This window comes from Simochromis diagramma, unplaced genomic scaffold (assembly GCF_900408965.1).
Source record: "Simochromis diagramma unplaced genomic scaffold, fSimDia1.1 OVJJ01000514.1, whole genome shotgun sequence".
NCBI lineage: Eukaryota > Metazoa > Chordata > Actinopteri > Cichliformes > Cichlidae > Simochromis > Simochromis diagramma.
In genome coordinates, this window is record NW_024387346.1 from 274947 (window position 1) to 301064 (window position 26118).

Sequence of the window (26118 nt, forward strand, 5' to 3'; positions counted from 1 at the left end):
CCTGGCATTGGAATAGGTTTTGTTACTGTCCTTCTGAAGGGAATACAGTAATCCTTGAAGTCTAAGATTTTCTAAATCTTTCCACTTCAAAGCACCTTCTAAATTGCTCACCAGCTTAGAGATAGCTAATTTATTGATCCACCATGTTTTTCACCTTCCCAGCATTCCTAATGACACCAATTCAGACTGTGAGTGTCAGTCATTTAAGGTGTGCAAGGATTTTTTGTAAAATGCCGGGTGCCTTTCCTTTTGGTTTCACCCCAAAGAAATGGCCAGACAAAGCGGTGTAGCTCTGTGCACTGTACAGCCTTCTCCAACCAGTCTACCAGTTGGACCAGTCTACCAGTTGGTCTACCAGCTCACAGCTGCTTTGGATTGAGTGCACATGCAATACACTCACGTCATCAGCAACAGGAATGACAGTCTTTGAAGCATTCCCGTTTCAAACCAAGGAGCAAGAGTTGGCAGGGCCATCAGTCCTCCACCACCTCACTGCTATAGGATTTGGAATCAGATTAAGGCAGCGCTTCTTTAGACAGCAGAGCAGAACAAACAACTGGCAGACCACAGGAGGACCCTCCTCTCCCAACTATGTGGCAGGTCACAAAGTTTGGCTCTCTACTAGAGACATTCCACTCAAAACTGACTAGGAAGATGGCTCCCATATTATCGGACCCTGTTTTATTTTGTTATTGAAAGACTAATAAATCATGCCGATATTCTTAAACTTACAAGGTCCATGAAATTCACCCTACTTTCCACGTGTTTGTTAAAACCCATCACCTCAAGCCCATTTCAACCAGTAATGTCTGGGTTTTGTCAGAATTGAAGTAATTCTGAGCACAGAAAAGTACAGTCAGATTTTGCTTCAGCTGGAAAGCATCTGACTGGTAATGCTTTCCATTTTTCCTGGATTACAATGTTCCCAAACATGAAGTAAAAAGAACACCTGAATATACGCAAATCAACCACACAAACGTTATCAACAATTGATTGGCCTTCCCAGAGCCTGGACCTCAACATTACAGAACTCTCTCTCTCTCTCTCTCTCTCTCTCTCTCTCTCTCTCTATATATATATATATATATATATATATATATATATATATATATATATATATATATATATATATATTAGTGATGGTGAGATGAAGCCTCATGATGAACTGAAGCTTTCCATCCAATTGGTCGACTCATGGTTCGAAGCATTGTGATGATTCATTTGCTCTACTGCGCCATGAAGTGGACAATTCAAGTGAAGCGGGCTCTTTGATTATAATGATGTGTAAACCTTATGTACATCTGGATAATGACACAAACTAGTGTTTGGTGCTTCACTTTTTAATAAACTAAAAGACAGAAATCAGATTATAGGATGTGTAGTGTTGTTTATTTATATTTTGGTGTTTATCATTTGTGATATTTATTACTGTGTGCATACTTTATTAGGAGAGACAAAATTTAAAAAAAAAAACATGTCTTCCTTGCTGGTTCCATCGAAGAAGAAATGCACAAGTAACTATGTAGCACGTACGTAATCCAATTCCACAACACGGTGTGATGGGGAATCAGCTGTTTTCCTGCCCATGTTATTTCGAATCTGGCGCGAACCGGTGAACCAGTCCCTGAATCAGTCACGTGGTACGGACTGCCCGCGAGGCCTCGAACGTCACTGCATACGTAATCAAAGCAAGCCTCGATACGCGCTTCAGAAAAACGCCCCCGCGATTACCCGACGCACGATTCGAAGCTTCGACACACAGGACACATCACTAATATATATATATATATATATATATATATATAAAAAACACCCAGCACGCCCCTGCGGGCGGTTTATCCTTCAAGCTCAGGTCCTCTACCAGAGGCCTGGGAGCTTGAGGGTCCTGCGCAGTATCTTAGCTGTTCCCAGGACTGCGCTCTTCTGGACAGAGATCTCCGATGTTATTCCCGGGATCTGCTGGAGCCACTCGCCTAGCTTGGGAGTCACCGCACCTAGTGCTCCGATTACCACAGGGACCACCGTTACCTTCACCCTCCACATCCTCTCGAGCTCTTCTCTGAGCCCTTGGTATTTCTCCAGCTTCTCGTGTTCCTTCTTCCTGATATTGCTGTCATTCGGAACCGCTACATCGATCACTACGGCCGTCTTCTTCTGTTTGTCTACCACCACTATGTCCGGTTGGTTAGCCACCACCATTTTGTCCGTCTGTATCTGGAAGTCCCACAGGATCTTAGCTCGGTCATTCTCCACCACCCTTGGGGGCATCTCCCATTTTGACCTCGGGACTTCCAGGATATACTCGGCACAGATGTTCCTGTACACTATGCCGGCCACTTAGTTATGGCGTTCCATGTATGCCTTGCCTGCTAGCAGCTTGCACCCTGCTGTTATGTGCTGGATTGTCTCTGGGGCATCTGTACACAACCTGCACCTGGGGTCTTGCCTGGTGTGATAGACCCCAGCCTCTATGGATCTTGTGCTCAGAGCTTGTTCTTGTGCTGCCATGATTAGTGCCTCTGTGCTGTCTTTCAGTCCAGCTTTGTCCAGCCACTGGAAGGATTTCTGGATATCAGCCACCTCTATCTGCCATGTACAGGAGGTGGCTGACAACTGCTCCGTTCCGTAGTCGGTATCCGTAGCCAGTCTTGTTAATGATCTCACTGAGGGGGTTCAGGCCTATGCAGAACAGCAGTGGGGACAGAGCATCTCCTTGGTAGATCCCGCACTTGATGGTGACTTGTGCTATGGGCTTGGAGTTGGCCTCTAGTGTTGTGCGCCACATCCCCATTGAGTTCCTGATGAAGGCTCTTAGGGTCCCATTGATCTTGTACAATTCTAGGCATTCCAGTATCCAGCTGTGGGGCATTGAGTCATAGGCCTTCTTGTAATCAATCCAGGCAGTGCACAGGTTGGTCAGTCTGGTCTTGCAGTCTCGGCTGACTGTTCTGTCTACCAGTAGCTGGTGTTTTGCGCCTCTGGTATTCTTGCCAATTCCTTTCTGTGTCCCGCTCATGTATTGACCCATGTGCCTGTTCATCTTAGCCGATATGATGCCTGACAGGAGCTTCCATGTAGTACTGAGGCAGGTTATTGGTCGGTAGTTGGAGGGGACCTTCTTGGGGTCCTTGGGGATCAGGACCGTCCGACCTTCGGTTAGCCATTCCGGGTGTCTCTCGTTAACTAGCAGCTGGTTCATTTGTGCTGCCAGACACTCGTGGAGTGCAGTCAGCTTCTTTAGCCAGTAGGCATGCACCATGTCGGGCCATGGTGCTGTCCAACTCTTCATACTGGAGACCCTTTCTTGGATATCTGCCACTGTGATGGTTACTGGACCCTGTTCAGGGAGGTCACTATGGTCTGCCCTCAGTGCTCTCACTGCTGCCGTATTGTAGATCAGCTTGTTAGTGTCGGTAATCGTAGTTGTAGGTATCCGTAGTGCTGCATTAATATCATCTAGCAGACCTTCTGAGGGTACTTCACGTAATCTTGGTAACCGGCTGCGGGGGATCCAGGTTTCAATTCCTTTCGCACTCGGGGCTATGTACCCAATCTCGGGTGGGGGTGATGATATCTCCCCCCTTACCTGGCGTCCTGACTCCTCCTTGCCGTAGCATTTCTGTTGTACCTCGTCAATCTCTAGCTGTGAGAGTAGTCCCTTCTTTCGAATGTTGGAACACTGAGCTATTAGTTGTTTCGCCGTCATTGTGGATGTTGGGTATCGAAGAATCCATAGGTCCCTCATCCTATTCGTGTAGCCCCTTCCGCCGGGGTTACTTGCGTAGTAGCATTCCAACAACGCCCTGTTTTCGTCTCTTGCACACCGATGCCTTCCTGTTCCAGTAGCCCACTTTTTGTCAGGGTGCCCTGGTTCCTCAACACCTGACGCAGACCTTGTTGATCCGGGCGACGTCCGAGCCGGCATGCCTTCATATTTATCTGTCTCGCACATGTCTGCGGTATATATATATATATATATATATATATATATATATATATTAGGGGTGCAAAGATACTCGTATCGATATTGAACTGTTCGATACAGTGCTTTTGGTTCGGTACACATATGTATCGAACAATACAAAATTTTTAATTTATTTTATCAACTGCTGTCTGTGTTGAAAGCTCAGTGGATCTGCGTTCGACTACTCCGCCTAGGCGTTAACATCATTTCAGATTAACGCTGACAGCACTAGTGGGAACACAATGAATATGATTGCACATTTACGCCGACATCATCCTAGTGCAAAGACAAGTGGAAGCAGACAAAAACAACAAGCACGCATGCTACAAACTTTACCCGAGTCATTTAGACAGCCGTTAGCACATGATTCTCCTTATGGGGACCTGATATGTTTAATATGCTGCTTCTCATAGTTGCTCATTTTTACTGTTAAAATATCAATCTGTTCATAGACATCATCCACCTGCCTCAGACAAGTTCAAATTGGTCCTATGTGCAGGGTCTGGGTTAAGGAAGACAATGGGGTCGTATGGATTGCAGGCGCCTACTAGTCCACAACTGCATCTTCTGTTTAGTTTGGGAACAATGAGGCAGGAAACATCTGCAGGTTTGAGATCCAACAGACATAACTTGGATCATTTCCATTATCCACAACAACAACAAAACTCTTTTTACATACCAACAAAACTCACATCTGACTGTCCTGCAGGGCCAAACTATTACGTGTGCGATGGAAGCTATATTCACACCACTATTTGTATTTACGCACTGAAAGAATTCCACATAAGATGTATTAAATGAAATAACAGTCTAGCACTTTTTAGAATTTAAAACTTCCCTAAAGCTCAAAGCAGCATCTGAAAGGGTGAAATTGAGCATAATAATAAACACACCCCATTAACATCAAGTTTAAGTGTGGTGAGATTTAACCTGTGAGTTTGCCTCATGGTGGTGTTTTTACCGTCTGCTGGTGGAGTATAAACTGCTCCACAAATAAATGGTTTGTAGACAAAGTAAAGGGAAAGTACATTGATGGTGTAAATGATTTTCTTTTTTTTTTTTTAACATAATGCCACTTTATTTTTCTGTTGCCAACTGAGCTGTCCATGAATCTGAAATCACTCCCCATTTATTACACTGTTTAGGGTGCTAAATGTTCATGTAGTCCACAGCATGTCTCCCCTTTACTTCCTTTAAAACATCTACCATCTATGGCTGTGTTATTATGAGAAAGAAAATGCTTATTTTGTTTAGATGAGACATTTTTACAGCATTATAACACAGATTTTTTTTTCATAATGACTGAAAAAAATCACAGACTCCAGTTAGTCACACAGAGACAGCTGAAATAAATCTCCAGCTGTACTCCCAAGGTATCGACAGAGAAGTCAAGCTTGTCCCTGCCTGTTGATATAAAAAACCTTATGGAAAAAAACACTAGAATGCACTGTATTGCTCTCTGAAAATCACTCTCAAACCAAAAAAATTCACTTTAATCCTAGTTTAGTATTCTGACTACTGTTAAAAAAACAACAACAACAAAAAACTTAGCTACACTAAGTAGTGTAAGAACACCCTGACCTGATGGTGGCACCAGAAAATACCCGCGGTTGTCGTAATATTAAAAATAATATTTTAAATTGAAACCAGCTAATTGGTTTGAAGTGTAATAAACACTCAGATAATCCAACATGTTGTGGAAATTAAAAAATGTAAGAACAGAATAGATGGATTTATATGAATATGAGCACAGCAGTACAGCCCTACTGATTTTACTCCTGAATAAAACATCATGCAGATGTATGGGGAATTAGTCTGAGTGACAGACTTCCCTGCTGTTCTGCCTTCCTGTTACGGTTTATAAAAGATCTGCAAGTTACTCACATGGCAGAAGTAAGTCTCAGATCGTTGTCTTGTTTCTGCCTCTCCAGTGTGAAGATTTGCTCAGTTTCTGTTCTAAATTACAGAAAATTAGTTCTGGACTGTTGGTGGACCAAAACATGGCTTATAAAGATGTCACCTTAAGCACAGACTCTGGAACACAGCATACATCAGTGGCCAAGTTACAATATAAGCACATAACATAATCATCTCATAACATAATACCTTTTGTGCCTCTGCAATACAGGTGCAGCTTAAACTGAAGCTCATAATCGTTGCGAAGGAAGATGTACTGCAGGACTGGATGTGTGCATATATACATACAATGTTCCTTTTCTCTACTAATAATCAAAGCACACTAAAAAAGCATCATACATTTTAACACAAAGACTGCTCTTTGGTGCAGCCACAGTGCTTTTGATTTGGTTCTCTTTCGTCTAAAAATAGATTTCAAAATGGCACGTCAAATGGCACACAGGCGAATCGTTGGAGAATGTCCCCCCGACACAGAAAATAGCTCAATTTCCAGAGGAGTGAAGATTTGATCACGCAAATGATTCTGTTTCGGGGGTGGGGGGGAGCAGTGTTTGCACATTGGTCAAACAAGAATATGTACGCTGGTAAAACAACCGTTCGTGATACCGAATCTGAGTGATCATTGCGTGCTTTGATTGTCCTGAGAGTAACCAGTAGTTTATGTGTAATCCAGACAGGAATAACATAAAAACAGGCCTATGTTCAAACTACCCAGCAGGGCATATTTTCAGTCACCACCTTTTATTATGTTCTTTTCCATACTGCAGTTTCTCTGTCTATAAATGTTTCTAACTAGTGTTTACAACCCTGTGCAAATTACAGTGTTTCTGCTCGGCATTACTTCAGCTGTAAGATGTCTGTGACCTCTGAGAAACTCTCAGGAGGATAATGTACTGATACAGAAACAAAGCGTAGAAACAGTGCCTCAAGTCAAAAGGGGACACAGCCCACTAAAAAGTAATATTTCAGGGGCACACAGACGTGTAAAATGTAAGTCGTAAAATGAAAAATGCCAAATTTTACGGAGCACAGTTCCACAAACAGTGTGTTTAGGCATGTAAGGATGAGGCTCGATATCCAGACAGCCTGAGGCGCTGAGGCGAAAATCCACATTTCCATGACAGAAGATGTATAACTGAGTGCCAGACAGAGCTGGTTTGCACATTTACAGTGAGCACAGCTCAGCATTTTGGCCTTTCCCCCTCCGAGAAAAAAAAAAGGCTGAATGCACTGAAAAGAAAAAAACACAATACATAAGCATAATGACCAGGCTTCAGACACATCTGTTCACTTTAGAAGAAAAGCCCCAGTAAAATCCCTAAAAATGTTAAACTTCGCTAAAGCATTCCACATTTGATATTCTACTTAAAGCCCAACTGAAAAAAGAGACGTAAAGAAAAGGGTTTTTGTTATGAGCTGACAAGCACCTGTGTTTCTTTCTAACTGGCTGAGCTGTATCGCTATTCCTAACCCCTAATGATAACCTAAGAATACGGGATTTGTTTCCCAAGTTGTCACAACCACTGGTCAAAATCATAGTAATTGGAACTGACACAAATGAAAAACATGCATTTTTCACCAAAAAATAGAGTTTGGGTTACTTCTCATCATCAATCACACGTTAGCCTCACCGAATTAATTAATTCAGTATCATTGTTTCCATTCCTGAAATGTCTTAGTGTACATACCAGAGTAAGAGCCAGTTTCATTAAGCTCTCAACACTTTTTTTTCTTTCCTGGTATTTGATTTATTTGCACATAAAGTAAAAAAATTACAAGTGCAGTCTATGCTATCTATTGGATTTGTAGGATCAGCATACTCATGGGGACAAAGTATTCTGCTGCTCTGCATAGCTCCTCGGTCCTGATTAGACCCCGATGCCTACACAGCAGTTATTGACTGCACTCCCAGCAGAATCAGTAGACTGGACCACAGCCTAAATCCTAAGGCAGCTGTGGGAAGATAACACAGCAGAGGGATAATTTTGCTTTAAGAAACAAGTGTCCAACCAAGGGGATAAAGAACAAATAATGCCTCTAATTGGACCAATGAAGGCCATAATGTATCGAAATGAAACTGAAAAGTTAAAACAGAAAAGAACAATTTTCATTTCTTCAAATCGGTTGCTCAAAGAAAACGCTATGTCACTGCTACAGAGGAGGATGCCAAGGTAGTAACTTACTGTCAGGAGTTCTTTCTGGAAGGACTTCCTCTCTTTGCTCTCGGCATTGTTGCAGTCTTCCTTCAGCCTCTCCAACACTGATGCAACCCTCTCTGGTTCGCTGTCCAGCTCAGCGCGGCAAAAATGCGTTAAGGGTAGGTTGACATATCCAAGTGCATCTGCGAATGCTCGCCAGTTGCCAATGTTCTCCATCAATATAGTTCTTACAGAGGCGTAAATATATGTGAGGAACTTGCAGGGCTTCAGTATCTGCTCAAGTAACAATGAGGTTGTGAGGTCAGGCCCAGTGAAGTAAATTGGCTTAACTTTGCCGACCACTAGCACATTCTTACAATGAACAAGTCCCATTCTGCCCTGATAATATCCAATGTACCATTCTTTTGTCCACAACTGGCCCTTCAGCTTGATCTTCTCCTCACTTAACAGAGCTACAAAATCTCCTTTCCTATATTCAAGCAAGTACTGATTTTTTGTTTGTCGTATGACAGTTTTGATTAACTTTCCAAACTTCAGGTTGTTTATTCTCCTGTCCTGAAAAACAGGATACTTAGTGGCAATGGCAAGAGGAGACAAGACAATCTTACCAACTTCCTTCTTCTTCAGGAATCGCCGTTGCGCTGATGTCTTTGGGCCTGCTTTGGGTGGCGGTGTTGGTGTCTGGACACAAAACTGGGCCAGTATACAATCTTGGTCATCTTTGACCTGGATTCTTAGGGTGAAATCCGACACATCGTCTGCGCGTGATGCAATGACATAGACAAGCCTGCTGACTTTGCCTAGCTTAACTTGGAATCCTCGAACTACCCTGGCCTGCTCACTAGCCTTTACCTCATAATTGGCCATGTTGGAATAAACTCCAACACGAAGGTCCTGCGGTCGGGACAGGATAAACTGGTGTTTGCCCCAGAGCTGGAGAGCAACTGGTGGTGCAGACTGGGCCTGCTTGCCAACCTCACTCACCAACAGTGTCTTTGGCGCACAATCATGGCCGAACATAGCCACCACTGTCTTAAAGGATGGATGGATGTGTTTGGGACCATACACTCCTAAAGTGATCTTCTTAACCACATGCTCCCAAACTGTGGAATTTGGAGATAAGGATTGAGCCTGAGCCACGACACACACATACATACATGGCTCAAGGTTATCCAGGCACACCTGGACTGTGTCTCCATACATGTATGCCTGAGGAACAGGAGTGTAAGGTCCCTCTTTACAATCACTTCGTACACACAAGACTTCAGTAGTCTGCCTGCTCTCCATTTTTACCACAACAGACACTTTCATCTCCAGGGTAACAGTGGTTTTGGTTTCCATGTTGCTGAGTTTAATCTCCACCACAGGGCTGACAGTGGTACAGCGGTCACTGTTGAGCTCTAGCGGCGGGTCTAGCAGAGCTTTAATTGAGATCTGCTGTGTATCCCCAGGGGCGACATGGCCCTCTGGTACATGGATGCTGATGCTGGTTTCCGGAAGCTGGACAGCTCCGCCTGAGCTGTCTAGTCGACATACGATGTTAGTCTCCACCGGCTGCGTTTGGCCCCAGCCTGGGTTCTGGCCAAGGGAATCCAAATCATGGCAGGACCTGGCCAACTTGCGGTGTGTGAGCCATGCAGTCCGGAAATCCTCCCTGCTCTGGAACTGCTCTGGTGCTGGTGCTTTAAGGCCTCCAAAGAAACTAGCAGAGGCCTGAGGAGCATCGGACTGTGCCTGCAGGATGGATAACTCAGACAGACTGTAGGAACGTTTGCTTCTAAAAAACGGGTTGTCTCTGCGCATAACCTGACCGACCCCCACAGGACTTACAGGGTTCAAACTGATAACACCGCTGCCAAAACCATTAATGTCAGCAGTGCTGCTGGTGGACTTGGGCAATGATGGAGTGACGGTATCAAACAGAAGAAGATCAACTGATTTTTCATTACTGTTTTGATCAAGTGAGCTCTGGGGACCCCCGTTTAGAAAGGGATTTGTAGAGGTATGGTTAGTTGCAAAAGGATTTCCATTTTGGAAGGTGGTTGGTTTAAGAATCACTCCTGCCCACTCGCCTAGAAGGTCCATTTCTTTGGCTGCCTCCTCATTACAGTCTCCCACAGTGTCAATCATCCCACTGTCGCTGAAGGACGAGTCTCTGTAGTTAATGGGCTCCACATATGCTGCAGGAATGTAACCCATCTCTTTGTTATTGTGGGCATACCACCACTCTCCTCCTGACGAGTCCAGAACATAGAGGCGATCTCCTTTAGAGAACTTCAGGGTGGTGAAGCTAGACGGGCAGTAGTCCTTAATGGCAACGACCTCCCTGGCAGTGCCAAAGGAGGCAGTTGTGTCCAGTCGTAAGGCACTGGGAGAAGGCACTGGAAAAAAATAAATAAATAAAACATGAAAGTGTGATATTTTTGTGGTGAAATACATCATTATGTATATAAGGCAAGTGCTAGTCATCAACTTTTCAGTGTTTCTATAGAGAAGTAGGGTTAACTTCTAAAATCCTAGAAATAGGGCTTTAAGAAAATTTTATTTATTACAAATTATTTCAAGAACTAAATATTTTTTGTCTACATATGCAGAACCTGGGCCATTTATATTCAGCTATGGAGTGTCACTACCAGATGTGCAGACATGGAAGGAAAGCTCTCACTATTTCATGCCCCTGTTTTGTTTTATTTTGTTGTTGTTGTTTTTTTTGGGGGGGGGGGGGTGGTTCCTGTGTATCTTACCTACACTTAACAACAATATGTATGGCAGAATGATGGCTCAATGCGGAATGAGTTAGAATGTTCTTTGTGGAGTTGTTTACACAGGATGTTACAGAGAGCTCTACAATTATCAAAGATAGTACCTATAATCCCCATAAACACAACTACAAAACAGAGTCTGCATCTAAAGAAGTTCACTGCTGAGTCTGGGGTTTATTTAAACTTTATTCCTAGTTTTAACAATACTGAAAAATTTACCCTAAAAAGCACTTAAAAGTAGTATTTATCAAAGTTTATCTCTGAAAAATTGTAATCAGCTTATTTAAAGTAAAGTACTTCAAACCTGAGAGAAAAACAGAGAAAAAAAGAAATAAATGACTCTTGTGTCATTAATTTCAATACGCTTTTCAGGCCTGCTGACCTTTGACATCGGTGAGACTGGCTTCTGACACTCCTTCGGTGAGATCGATGAGCGTTCCCTCTGATTTGCAGCGAGGCAGGGAAGCGTTGTTGTTCGTCGTGGCTCTGATTCGATGGGCAGCCATGTTTGGACCAGTGACTGCACACCCGGCGGTGTTTTCGAGCTACTCTAGCGTCCTCTGAGCTAACGGGGAGATCAGATGTCAACAGCCTCCCATGATCACTGTAAGACAGAGAATATATTGAGTCAGCAGTTATTAATTATTATTTAGAATATACCAACGCGTCCTCTCAAAGTAAGATTTTTAATCTTTTAATCTGAATGTTTTTGGTTTTCTGTCTTCTTTAAGACAAACTAAACACCAGTGTGTATAGATATAGTGGATGTTCAAAATTATTTGGATGATTAAAGTCTCCTAAACTCTTTGATGCTCCTTCAGGAGTTCAGGATATTCATGTACAGATTCAGCCCAGAAAAGAAACATCAGTAGAATACAAAATTAAGCACACGCATGAGTTTTGGCTGCCTGGGCGATGATAGCAATTAATCTTCATAAATGTTATCTTATTTATTCAGACTAATCTTCTCCTTAGTGATAAGACTATTTCTGTAATAATTAACATACTCGAAAGAAAAAAGAGATTATCTTGTTTTTGAGCTTCTAAAATCTAAAACGCAGAAGGGTTATATTCAGGGGACAAGTCAGCTGCCAGATATGATCAAGTAAAAACACAAAATATTCCCTCATCTTTGGTCAACAGAAGGCAAACTCACACTGCTGTCCACTCTTAGCTGTTGGATTCAAATGAACTAAAACACATAAATATAACACAGGATCAGTGTTTCCTCCAAAGTGATTACTATCACACTGATAAAGGTTAAGGTTAGTAGTCTGTATTTTTTCCTTCTATTAATAAATCCTCCAAAAATACCAAAACAAATAAATGTTAGTTTCTCAGCCCCAGGCTGTCTGGTTCCTGCTGAAGACACGAATCTTTAAAAAGTTGTTACAAATATAGTTTCATTTTAAAACTGAAACTATTCTGTAAACAGCATTTCTATACAGGTGGAAACAACACCAACTGATTCGTTCACCTTTGATGCTCCAGCTTGTCTGTGGTGCTTCAAAAGAAAAAACGTTTTAAGAGCTCAGTTGCTGTAGTAACTGTGTGTCTGTCTGTGAAGCAGTTTATACTTTCACACAGGAAAATGTGAACGATACAACATAGCTTGTGTTCAACATCCTTTAGTGCAATACCAAATATTGAATGAAATGTCTCTTGATATAGTTTTAGGATAGAATAATTGGACTTTTATTTTCTCTTTGTGAGTTACACGTGGCACATATTTCCACACATTGTAATATTTCTTGTTTTTTCTAGATGCATCATGCGACGTTTAGTATAACTTTCTGTCTGCTCTTGCAGTCCTTGCCAGGAATCAGACAAGACTTTAAACCCACTGCAGTCAATATAAACACAAGGCTTAAAGAACAGGAGCGTGAAGAAATGCAAACAGCAGATATGGGTCAGTGGAACATAGCAGTTTGAGAGACACCAGGCATTTCACTGTAATCCATAATTTACAGTATAACACAGTCAGCTCAAAGATGGCATAAAGCGCAAGGAGGAAGAGGCCAAGGAAGACTTGCAGCTGTACTGCACTATACAAGCAAACATCCAGTCTTTCACTGGGCTGTAGCTCAGGAGTTATAGCAGGTCGTCTACTAATCTGAAGGTTAGTGGTTCAATCCATGGCTGCTCCAGTCTGTATGCCAAAGAATCCTGATACTGAACTTGCTCTGATGTGTTCATCTGTGTGAGAATGTTAAATAGAAAGCACTTAGGTGTAGCTTGTGTAAAGTGCTTCGATTGCTCAAGTACAAAAGCACCATATATGAACCATTTCAGTATTCTGGCTTCAGCTAACTTTGGCAGATGTCAGACACACTTTGTCTATCATTAACATCAATACGATGTTAATATTCACCTTCATAAAATCTGGTAAAGCCAATTTCCTGTTCTCTGCTTTGTTAACAGTTATCTTAGTTTGAACTATTTTGATTGATCTACTGAATTAAATCAGAATTTCTAATGGAAAACAAATACAGTTTATGGAAACCTATACAATGTGCAATGAAAAAGGTGACTGAGGGTATTTCATCACATAACAGCAAGAGATCCTCTTAGACAGCTGCATGCAACCCTGGTGTGCTTCTAACTCACACACGTACACCAAACATTAGATCAAAAACACTGCAGCCAAAGTTTTACAGGCTTCTTTGAATCTTATGTGCACCACGTGTGTTACTGCTTAATTAAACTGGGACTCTAAAGTTTGAGCGCTCCAGTTCAAATTTGTTCAATCAGGACATGTATGTTCTTTGCTTTACATCACACTCATTGAAGCATTTAAAGATTCAAGTTCAGTTCATTCTGTTGCTTCACATAAAACATAGATATACAGACTGTTTCAGACACAAAGGGGACAGGAAGAGGTTCAAACAAACAGCTGTTCTGCTTTAGGTTCTGCTTTTAAAGTTTGATTTTAGCTCCAAAACAAGAAGTCACAGCTTTACAGCTTCCCACTGTCAGCTGTTGACATTTAGAACATCAGGGGAAATTACTGTCTTATGCTTTGGAAACCATTAACAGCCCATTCACTGAAGCAAAATTATTAATTTGGTATATAAAAGCTGCAGCATCAGCTACTTTATAGTATCCCCATAAAACCACATGCAGGGTTTCTGAGTCCTAACAGGCTCAACAAATACCAGCTTATGATTAATCTCTATCCTGCTGGGAGACAAAGATTCACTTTATAGCTGTAGCAATGCATAAAGGTGTGCGTGATTAACCTTCATTACTCTCTAGCACATTAAGTATGGTTTTGTTTTGTGCTATAACCCTTAAAACTGTATCTGTGTGCCATGTTCTCAGTAATAGCACAGGCTGGGCAATGGAATTTAAGGTACATTAGCAACAAAGGCCATTATCACTACTGTCATAAAAATGACTTTATTGTCTTTAGTTTAAACACTGACACGTTCTTGTGGGGCTACTGTTTAGTTAGTGTTTTCAACAAGATAAATTACTTGTCAAAGAATATGGCCAGTTTGCTGTGGGAAGGTTGTACATGGAAATTCTGTGCATATAGAGCTGCAAATACAGGTAAGCATATCTACTGACTGTAAGTTAATTTAGGATAGATTTTTTTAACTTATTTTTTTTTAACTAGAATTTTTAGCCTCTTTTAGTTGTCTGGCCCACAAATGTTATATTCTTTGTTAGCTTAGGCCTCATTTACAATGGTTGGAAACTCCCTAGCAGTCTCTGGAAAAAATGTGCATTCTCCAACCAGTTGGTGAGTGGTTGCTAGAAGCTGTTGGTCATCGCTGAGTCACAATCAGAATTAAAATGCTGCACCAAAACCCTCCCTGAGATTGTTTAAGTCACTAGCAGACTGCATGGAAGATATTGACTTGTTTGCAAACATTCGCTACGTACCTAACCTAAGTGAAACTCGAAAAAGTGTGACACAAACTAGAAACAGAGACACTTCACTGGTGCAGCAGATACATTTTAAATGTGCAACTTTTAATGAACGGTCTCTGTTCAAACCAGTATTAAGGTCAAGCATATAATAGATACATCGGTCCACTGTGCCTATTTATAACACAGTCACGCATGCAGAAGCTGAGTAAGCTCAGTAACAGCAGAGGGAAATATTTCATTTCAAACCAAAATGAAAATTATCAAGGGAAAGCGCTTAAACAGACATTATTAACACATTTACATATAAATACACATTAGCCGCCTAGCTTAATCGTTACTAGCATAGAAGGATTGTACTTCATACTATCTTTGGTCGCTAGGAGCTTCTTGGCTTTAAAGATATGATCTCCCCTGCTGGTACTGCAGCTTATACATGCATGTTCACTTCATGATTCAGAGAGGCACAGCACGAAATGGAGTGTTTGGAGATATCTTCCATCTAAAGAAATGGCCTCCAACTAAAGATTATTTTGGTAGTTGACTAATCTGCCAATTTTTCTTCAATTAGTCAATTAGTCAACGATCATTTCAATAACTCTCATCCTGCGGGCAAACCTCCTGTTTTAGGCCCCAGTGCCTCACATGTTCAGGTCTGTGAATATCACCCTGTTGTCTCGTCTCACAGCAAATTAAAGTAATGACTTAGGAAACATATGAATGTGAAAATAATCAAATGTGTTTTTAACAATACTTAATAGGATCATCAGAAAAGAAATATTAACTACTATATACTAATACATTTACGTGGTAATAGTATATGACGTGTCGACAGTAAAATTTCACGTCGACTAATTTTCATAGTCGACATCATCGATATTGGCAACGAACTGCTGCAGCCCTACTGGTGACCACTTCACCAAGTGACAGCAAGCAACATCCCACAAACATTTGCCGAGGAATACACATTTTTCACTAATGAATGGTAGTTACTGGGGGATTGACTAGTTTCTAGTGCTGTGTGACTGGAACTTAACAACTGATTTCACGGCAACTGCCAGCAAGCAGTTGAGGAATACTTACGACCCTACCAGGTACACGCCAGCCAGTCTCTAGACTTGTGTGAATGGAGCCTTACGCAGGTCTAGCACATTCATTTTTGGCCTCTGCTGGCCAGAATTTTTTAAAAGACATTTTTCAGGTGAAATGCCAGTAGACCAGCTAAACACTTCAGTATTTTCTCTGGTATTGGAGGTAACCAAATGAAGTGAGTATCAGATTCCCATTCATGAGCATTTTTGCCACCAGTAAAGGTGATATAATATTGCATTGTATGATGATTGTATCATAATTCACTTCTGCTGCCCACAAGTGGCCAAAACAACAGCTCTGAGGCAATTTTAATTAAGATGATTACTCATGTACATTACACCAATATTAAAGCTGTAGCACTGGTTGTAATTGTATCGGCTATAAGAATGCCTCTTATGACTTTACACAAGACTACATGCTCATGTGCCAAAATATAGTCCATGTCTGAGTTTTTTGCTGGATGAAGCAAGTGGGTCCCTTGGGTCATCTGCACGAGCCGTTTTTAGGTTTTCCAACGTTCAGGCCAAAATCCTCTGGTGGGGCACATTTTTGCTTGGCAGCTCTGAGCTGCTGAAACAGCCTGATGAGGCTCTGAGAGGAGCAGAGTGTAGTGACAGCTTTATACATATTTTAAATCCACTCTTTTAGTACAGCTTCATGTTTTTGACCATTAATTTTATTATTTTTTTAACTTGTGTCCCCATTTATTGTTTTATCTGATGTCTTATTGGATTTCCAGCCATCCTTAAAGCTCCTTTCTGAATATAAACCGCTGCACAAACAGGTTCATGAAGAAAAAAATTAGCTTTAATCCAAAAATATCACTATAATCCACATTAGTCCAGCCCTAAAGACAGTTTTCTCACTATTAACTCAAAACCAATGTTAGTATGCTCTGCTCAATGGCATATTGTCTGGATCTCATCTGAAACGAGTGGGAAGACCTGGGTGAGGTGAGGTCAGATGTAAACTTTGGGTGGTCTGCAGCAGCAGCTATCCAAACCTCAGCCTGACCACCCTGCACTGTTTAACACTGTAAAACAATGGTGGGCGAGGTCCTTCTGGCATGTATATCTGAGAAAGCGCAACAAGAAGACTCTATTCATGCAAATCACAACATGCTGCCTGGTAATAAGGCGCTTGGAGAGGCCATAATGAGGCTCAGCCAGCTTCTTTGCTAACAACATGTCAAAACCTCTCCCTCCAGACTTTTTCTAATAACATTTCTGCAAAGTGTAACTGCTTTAACTGACTTCCATAACAGTTTCCCACAATTTCAAGTTTCTCATTGGGAGGATTGTGTCAAAAAGGAAAGCTGTGGCTGGTATTCTCCTCTAAGCCACAGTAGAACAGACACAGATAAATGCAGAACAAGTGACCAGAGAACACACAGTAACAGTCTTTTATTTTCATCTATTGTGAAGAATTTTATGTAAAGACTTAAAGCCTGACTGTGGAGGCAGTTCAGCTAAATAAGGCTCTCTGAAAAGAGTAATGCACACAAACCAAGTGTGTGGACAGAAACACTTGAGCAAATAAAGACTTGATGAAGATGTACAGTATATGAGCAGAAAGCTGCATGAGTGCAAGCTAATAGAGTTAGTAGAACCAAAATAGGAAAAAGTGGGAGACAGTTTCCAAGAAAATATCAAGCGTATCTGGATCCAGGGACTAATTCATGCTTAGAGTGGAGGTTATTTCCAGCCTTGGTGGGGGTATACAGTCTCAGGCTGTTCTTGACTTTTAACAAATTTGGCAGCTTTGTTCATCTAATTGACATTTAAAAATACATTTTCTATTATTGTCTAAAGTTACAGCAAGTATTACATCATCTATGAAATACATGTGCGAACATTCAGTTTTCAATGTATTTTCTAATTTCTGAAACCTTTTTTAACTTTCATTTACCTGAAAAGTTTAAACTCCTGACATGAACTTCAGATTGTGTCCTGGGACAAGACAGACAGCATTAACTTATCATTTTTTTAAGGTGAAAGAAACCGGAGCTCCCTGAGAAAAACCATGCTAAAAACCCATACTCCACACACAGAAGGGCCCTGCAAGGGTTTAAAAAAAAACTCTAGCTTTTTGGAATTTAAGAAATTGTGATTGCACAGACCAAATGACCAAAAGAAAGGTTTATCAGGAATACAATGAAACTTTAGTAGCAACTCCAGTTTGGAGTTGAAGAACCTCCTTCATTCTGCTAGAACACTTAAGATAGGTCATTGGGGGATCTTCCAGTATGACAATGACCCAAAATATATTTCCGAGGAAACAAAAGAGTGGCTAACGCAAAAAAATACTTTATGAGTGGCCTAGCCAGTCTACAGACTTCAGTTTTACAGAAAGTCTGTTGAGGGAACTGAAGCTTTAAATTGACTGATATTCTGAATATTATATTATTCTGTCTCTCTCCATTAGAATGAAGCTACCATAAAAATAAGAGACTATTCGTTTCTTTGAAAGTGAGCAGACTTACAAACTCAGCAAGGGATCAACTAATTATTTCCCCCAGTGTAAATGTCCAAAAAGAGACTTCTTGTCGCCTTTAACGACTGTTTAGCTTCTAGCTTTAAAATGTACATCCTTAAAATACATCTTTACAGAGCAACAAGCAATAAACTCTAAATTATTTACACATCCCATTTAACAGGTTCAAAATCGTCCAATAAACTCTGGTGCAGTGGACTGTACTGCAGGCAGCGAGGAGAGATTATTTGGTCATATCTTTTGTTTTGCTGTCTTTCTCTGCGTACTTGTTTAATGGTACTGATCCACTGTCAGCCCAGTTAAAGCCCAGCCGCCCTCAGGCTGTCTGCTGCTCTGTCTTTTAAACTGTCTGCAGAAGGAGGGATAAGAGGAGGAGAAGGGGGAGTGGGAGGAGGAAGTGTTAACTGCGTTGCAGCGTGAGACGATTTCTTCCGATGCAAACCAAGGCCATGAATATAGAATTATAATCACATCCGTCATTCTCCAACCTCTGCTCTCATTTCCTGTCAGGGCAGTGAGGTGGTCAATTTAGGCAGGCAGCGGGAACGGCAGATAGTTGACCCTGCTGAGGCGCCTTAAGCCGATTTCCACACTTCAGTTCACTGCAGCGGCCGTGGGAGAACATCTCAGCTTGAAGAAAAAGTCAAGTCACTCAGCCTTTCCTTCACGGTCCCTGCAGAGGAAGTGCTCTGCAAAGCTGTCAACCGTGCCACTCCTTTTATTCAGCCGTTCACTTCCTGTAGGGTGGATGTCCCTCAGGAAAATGCTGGTGCCAACTGGTTTTTATTACAGATTCACAGGGAAATCACAAAGAGCCTTTGAACAGCTTATAAGGCACAGTGGGCATCTTCATTATAGAAAAACCCACAGTTTAGAAATAATGTGCTCTCCCTGTGACTCTTAGTTATGAAATGTTTTGTTTTTCCCAGACTCTCTAACTTTAATGTCCGTATGAGGTTTGTAGCATACAGAAATGTTATTAAACCTATAAAAAAAACACAACAACTTTTTTAGTGTCAGCATCCATTTCCCGCACAGCAGTTGGGGTGGAGTTATCATATGTTAAGCAAGCATCTGTACTACAACATAAACTAATTTCAATCCCAGTACAGTTTGCCTTTATAAATGACCATGCCAGTATGCTAATTATGCATGTGTAATTTTAAATTAGTTTCCTAGATTAGTAGAGCTGTCAGAAATGACAAAGAAATGCAGCAAGTGTTAATGATAACAGTCGAATCAACCACTGGATAAGAGGACAGGTACATTAACTAATATCAACTCCAACACTGCCTGTTTCACTTGGAAACATATAAGTTAGTTCCAAAGGCACCTTCACGTTCACTAGCAACAAAACATCTGCTTCAAAACCATGACAACGAGTGCGTGAGTGACTTTATGAGTGGACTCAACCTTAAGTAGGCTGATGTTTGTTAATTAGCACTAAATGTTAAGCAGACCCAAGGCTAAAGAGACAGGGTTGATTATTGCTTTGATGTTTACTGTCACAAAATATGAATATTTCAGAACGTCTGGGTGCACATATTTACAAGTACCACCGGTAACAGGATCTTCTGTGTTGGGTTTTAAAATCCCAACACCAGCCTGTGCACGGTGAGCTAATTAAACACGACTTCGCCTTGGGCACAAAGCCTGCTAATAAATGAAACATATGACAGATTGTGATTTTACATTAATGACACATTTATTTTATTTTTCCAGTACAAAACCGTAGGAAATTATTTTTCTGGCCCCACGTTTTTGGGTGGATTTGAACAGTTGCCAATCAATTCATATTACAGATGAAATGTCCCATTGGACTGGTGAAATGTCTGTATTGTGTACTACTCTGTGACTCTTTAATTCCAGCGTCATAAAAAAAATCAAATCCGGTTTTGCTGTTACTAACAGTGAGATTGGATTTAGCATTTTGAATATACTTGGATCACAGATTGTGGCTTGAAACAGACCCTGCCTTCCTGCTTGCTCATCATTTTTTTCCCTTTTATGCTGTTACTTTAAAAAGGAGAGTACACCATTTGTAAAGAACAGGACTGCAGTGGATAGCCACTAATGATGCTTTGGGCTATAAAACCACCTACTGTACAAGGTTAAAGATGTTTTCCTCACAGCAATAAAAGGAGCCCGATGACCAAATGACAGGCCTCATATTGACCGTCAGCGTAGCCTGGGCCTCTGCTATGATTTTAAGGGCGACTGCTCCTTAGCAGGAAGTGGCTGAGGAGGAAATGCCTTTGTGATGAGAGGCGGCCAGATCTCTGCTTACTCTCCCTGCCTGTTGCATTTCCTTCAAAGAGCCGCCTTCAATACATTGATAGCATCTGCTCACTTGCAATCATAGATCCTCAGGACACACCAACAAAGAAGATGGCAGAAAAAAGGGCATCATATTATGGTTTTCCTAACACAAAGCTTTTTCTTATTTCGAAATGTTAACAAAACATTCTTGTATAAGTTACTTTCTGACTAAAGACGGACTGAACAGAAACAACAGTGACTCCACCATTGCGTCACATTTAAACCCACTAACACGCACAGCCATCTGAGTGTGTCTCCAGCAAGGGAGGATGAGGCAGCTGACGAGTGCTGGCTGTTAAACAAGCTCTCAGACCTTGAATTAACTTGTGAATTCATGAGATAATGAGAGAAACCCAGCTGCTGTGTTTGCAGGCAGCAGCCCTGCGAGAGATGCAAGAACACAAACACTCTCATACTGAGTCAACACTGCCGAGGCCTTGAGTGTGCGGAAACAAAGCTCCGGTATTTCATGTCCCGCAGCAAGGCAGAGCTCTGGCGCAGGGTATACACAACTGTCAGGGAGACCTGTTTCTGTGCATTTGGAGAGTCATGCTTCGCTGTCACAACTACACCTTAAAAATATTCAAACTAGGTACTGGAAAACAATTGCAAAAAAAAAAAGGGGGAAGGGCTGAAAAGCGATAAATATAGCGGAGGACATGGGATGCTCTGGTATGGAGTTAACGCCAGTGTTTGCCACCATGGGACATCATACACACACAACAATAAAAAGCAGAGAGTCAAACAACAACTCAACCCTATAGGCTAACCACATTATTAAATTAATGCATGTAAGGTGAACTAGCAAACACCGTCGTAGTTACGTGCTGCTGTCTTCTTGTTTGATGGCAGACACTCCCTTCACCCTGGCCAAAAAGGCTAAAATGACCAAAGAAAAAGTGGAAAACAGCTAAATATGAGAGGTTTTTGGACAAAGTTTGTGTTTATTCCATTGTTTAAGCACTGCTTCCAGCCAAGAGTGATACCTTATATGCCCTATAGCTACAGAAAAGGCTAACATTGTTATCTTTTTACAAAAAAACAGCTGAACATGAGAGGTTTTTGGACAAAGTTTGTGTTTTCCATTCTTTAAGCACCGGTTCGAGCACCGTTTAAGCACCGGCACCGTTTCAAAAGTACCGGTTTCGCACCGGTAATGGATAAAGCCTAAATGATACCCATTCCTATATATAGGACTGTGCGATATGACCAAAATCTAATATCCCGATATAAGACATTTCCCCGCAACGATATATATCACAAAAATTTTACATTTTCGGTAAATTCTGTGAATCTCAGGCAACTCAACTTGCGTGAAGTGTTTTAAGCTGGGCGTCGTGTACCTAGAGTCGAGTGTTACATAAGTTGAAATGGCCGCAAATTTCTTTGTGAGTATTTATTACATGGCGTGCCGTGGGGAAAAGCCTGTTCTAAGGTTTATTTTTTAACACCTGACGGCTCTTTTTAGCTTCTCGTCCGTAAACACTCTGCATACTATTTCACGTGATTCCGTTTATTTTGAAAAATCTCAACAGGCTCTTCAGCTTTATTGTGAAAGGTTTATGTGGAAAATAAACAAGCGGATGGTGGAGCCACACGATGGTTTTATCGTCGCTGCTGCTAACGACAATGCATAAAAACAGTGGCTTGTCAGTCCGTAGTGTGGTTATATAAAATAAGAGAAAGAGAGAACTTTAAGGAATTCTACAGTGACCATCAAAACGATGAAAAAATATTGCTAGAAACAGTTTATTTTACAACACCACGAAACAAACGATAGCATAATATGAAGCAATAGACTTTTTTCATATCGTCATCCGATATATATTGTTGTATCGAACAGCCGTACTGCTATCTATAGCAATAGTTATAGAAAAAAATTAATGTATGCTGAAAAGGAGAAAAAGGAAAGCATGAGCAACAAGGAAAAAGAAGGGGTGAAGTTAAAGCATTGAAAAGAGGAAATAAGTTATGTTCCATTGCAGTAATGTTCATTAGCAGATACTGCACAAGCCAACAGTAAACAGTCTGCTTTTGTTTTATTCATTATTCAAAGGCGTCAGACACCACAGAGGAAAAACCATGATGATTCTGGCTCCTGATGTGAAAATTGCTGGTATCTAATTTGCCTACGGATTTTCAGGTGGAGCAGAAATGGAAACGGAAATGGAAATACCTGACATTCACTTGTTTTAGTTTAAATTTGTATACGCAATTCCTGGAACCAGGAAGATGATCAAATTACTAGTAAATAAATAGCTGTCAATGGATTTCCTGTTAACCAACGGCTTAATGATCTAATCAGCACTCAGACTTTAGAACCATCCCTGGTTCAGACTTCTCATCTTGCCGATGCTCCACCACTCCACCAGGTTGAAAGAAATTCAGCCTGGTAGTTAATCTTGCTGATTAACAGACAAACTGCAGTAAAGCGCTTGTCTGGAAACAGTTTTAGCTATCACCTAAAAACCAAAGAAGGAATCTGCTCAACTCATTGAGCCTGCACTGAGTTAGGTGTCTCACACCGTCATTACTCTTGTTTTATGAACTCTATTAGTTATTTCTGTTTTTTGACTAACAGAACTCTCCAAGCCAGAGCTCCTGATTGCCTTAGGGCCTGAAGTCCACGTGTCTGATTTTAGAAAAACCCACATGAATGCCGAGGACAAAATTTCAGTGCACTTATTCTTTTACACTCAGACACAGACTGTGCTGGCTCACAGACTCTCCTTAGAGTACTGCGATGATGACCAGGGGCAATAAACCGTGCATGTTTGAATATTTTGACTCCTCTGTCTCTGGCAGTCCCGGGTGCATTCTCTTAAGTACATATTTACGGATAAAGATTAGTTGTAGATACCAGTTCAGTTTTCTTCTGACACCACAAAAGTATTCTGTGTGATGTGTCACTGCTGCAGCAGATGCCTCTATCATCCAGTCTTTCACTTCACTATATAAACACACCAAGGTGGAATGGAGCTGCAGGAAAGAAAAGTATGGAGGAATGCGAGGAATGCCAAGCTTCAAATGAAATCATGCACTATTCTAGTGAAGGAGGAGGGAGAAAAAGAGGAAAATGTATTCTTCTGACGACAAAGACGAGGTTAGAGATCACGCTTTAACTGTCACTCTCTGCCTTTACCAGCAAATTCACTGGGCTGTTTTCAGTGTTACCAGTCTTGTCACGATCCTGAATACAATGGCAGCACACACACAGACACAAACCCATATACCCTAGCCCCAACACACACCCCCACACACACACACTTCATTCCCTTTTGCTTTCTTTAACAAGTCCACAGACTGAAGCCAATGATATGTAAGCTGTGAAGCTTGAATCTATATTACACATCCTAAAAATCATACTGATGGACACGTCAAACAGTCCATCAGTCCACCATGATCGTTTATTAGTTTGGTCATGTTTCCCACTCACAGTATTAATTGATGATACTGAACAGATCGATCACAATACTTGCCGGCTGCGACAGTTACATTCTACACTGTAGGTTGTGTTGTAGGGTTTCATAGGGGGTTGTGATTATGATGGAGCTAAAGTGTAGATTTCCCACTTATTACATGGTCCCTGGAGAGGTGATACTTTAAGAATTTCAGCTAGAAAACAATGACAAGGAAACTTGCTATTTTCTAACTCTGTTAACTGGCCAGACTGTGTAAAACAGCAGGCTAAGGTAATACAATAACTAATGTTATGGATGTAGCTTAAAAATAGTTGTAAAATAAAAATGTTAAATAAAAAGTGCTGCTTAGCTGTAGCAGCGGGTCAACTTGTAAACTCTGCAAAATGGGTGGCTATTAGAATTTCCTTTAACTAAAAAGGAATTCAACCAAAATATTGCAAATACTGTATGGTAATTTCTATTTTTTTTACAGTATTTGTACTATAAATACAAACAGTATAAATACTAAATGTATATATGGTCATTTGATATTAAAAGATATATATGTGTAAATACAATATATACACATACAAATGAAAACAATAGGTGGTCATGATGAGGGACAGTGGCGTGCCCTCATTATGAGGTGTTTCTGACCATCTAGCCCACCTCACAAGTGTCCCTGCAGGTCTGCAAGTGTATATCGGGAAGAAAAGAGGACATACCAGGGAAGCTCTGCCATAGGGCCACAGGTCTCTGGTCACTAAATCGCTGCTAGTCAATTCTTGTGTGAAGTCCCATTAAGCCAACAGCAAATGTTTATTGTGAAAAACATTTGTTCATGTTATCTCCTACAAAAAAGAACAGTTTCCAAAACTTTTACAGTCTTAATAACCACTCAGGAAGGCTAGAAAATCAACAAGCCACACAGAATTTGTCACTCTAATGACGCCCAATTAGCATCTCATCAGACAAAGTACTGTGTAATCTAAACAGATTTACAGGGTGTTTTAGATCGCTGTACACTCGCCATGTACCTCACATGTTGTTGAATTCCTGTCAGAAATGTCACACTCCTCTCAGAACTAACACAAATGTCTGACCATCAGACACTGCCATCCTTGGAGTCACCTCTAATGTGCTGCAGTTCTGAATACCAAACAATGTTGCAGGGACACTGATGTTCACACAGACTGTCATACAGCACGGTTTAAAAACCTTGAAGCAAATCAATCTGATAAACACTGTGTTTCCTTCTTGATAACAGGTGGCGATGACTCGCGTGCAGCAGTGGAACACTCACTCTAAGCGCCAGCTGATGCTGAGCGTGAAAAGAGGGGAGGTAGTTAGGAAAAGACCGAGCTCCAGTATGACTCACCCCTGATATAAAGGCTGGCTTCAATCCCTGACAAGTAAAGCTGATGATGGTGGCCCTGTGCTGCTGGGTGGGGGATGGAGGTGAGGACCAGCTGCCTGTCTGATGCCAACAGCAGCAGTGCCCATGCTGTCATAACTCATGCTGTAATCAGCTGGAACTGAGCTAGAGCGACACCAGGACACGCACGTTCACCCCTGGAGGGGAGAGGGAAGGAGGGGAGGGGTGGGGGTGACGCTTATCTGGAATCACATGTATTCATTCACACAATGAAGTCCGTTCAAGTCCAGCTGAAACACAAGACTGGGCCTCCCAGTGACAGAAAGATGAAGCAAGTTTTGCTCCGGGTGAAATGTCCAGAACAAACATACAGACCTATAAACGACATTGAGCCGCGTTAACCTCAGTCACGCACCACAAATCAAATTTACACTGCAATCAGCCATATGACTGTTGGTGTATCTGCAGTGTGGCTCACAGAAATGTCTGAGACAAGGAAGGGTAGCCTGGAATGAAATAATAACACACGTGGTATGGTCGTTTCGGATTCAGAAGCTGCTGTTTACTTAGTTTTGCGTAAGCCACACACTTCAAATACATTACAGAAATATTTAGAGTTTTTCAGTAATGTCCTTTTTAATTCATAGATTTGTTTTCCACCTCTCAAACTTCTGGTAATATTCTAAATGTCTCTTTTTATACTTAAATATTGTGCATGCATATCTTATTTCTCTGTGTAACAGACCTCCACTATCATCCAAAA

At 41.3% G+C, this 26118-nt stretch overlaps 1 protein-coding gene across 2 annotated transcripts in view; it reads right to left on the reverse strand.

The window, feature by feature from the left end:
• The window catches only part of LOC120718296 (SH3 domain-binding protein 4), a 50974-nt gene that overhangs the window by 19239 nt on the left and 5617 nt on the right, over nucleotides 1-26118 (reverse strand). The window contains exons 2-4 of one of the 2 annotated variants that reach the window (XM_040006772.1): nucleotides 11185-11406; nucleotides 8065-10421; nucleotides 4408-7834 (exon numbers count right to left, since the gene is read on the reverse strand). In XM_040006772.1, the coding sequence (XP_039862706.1) occupies nucleotides 7826-7834; nucleotides 8065-10421; nucleotides 11185-11308 (2490 nt within the window). In that variant the 5' untranslated portion in view covers nucleotides 11309-11406 and the 3' untranslated portion in view covers nucleotides 4408-7825. Of the gene's footprint in view, nucleotides 1-4407; nucleotides 7835-8064; nucleotides 10422-11184; nucleotides 11407-26118 lie in introns of those variants that run through there. The other variant, XM_040006771.1, reaches the window with a different exon arrangement.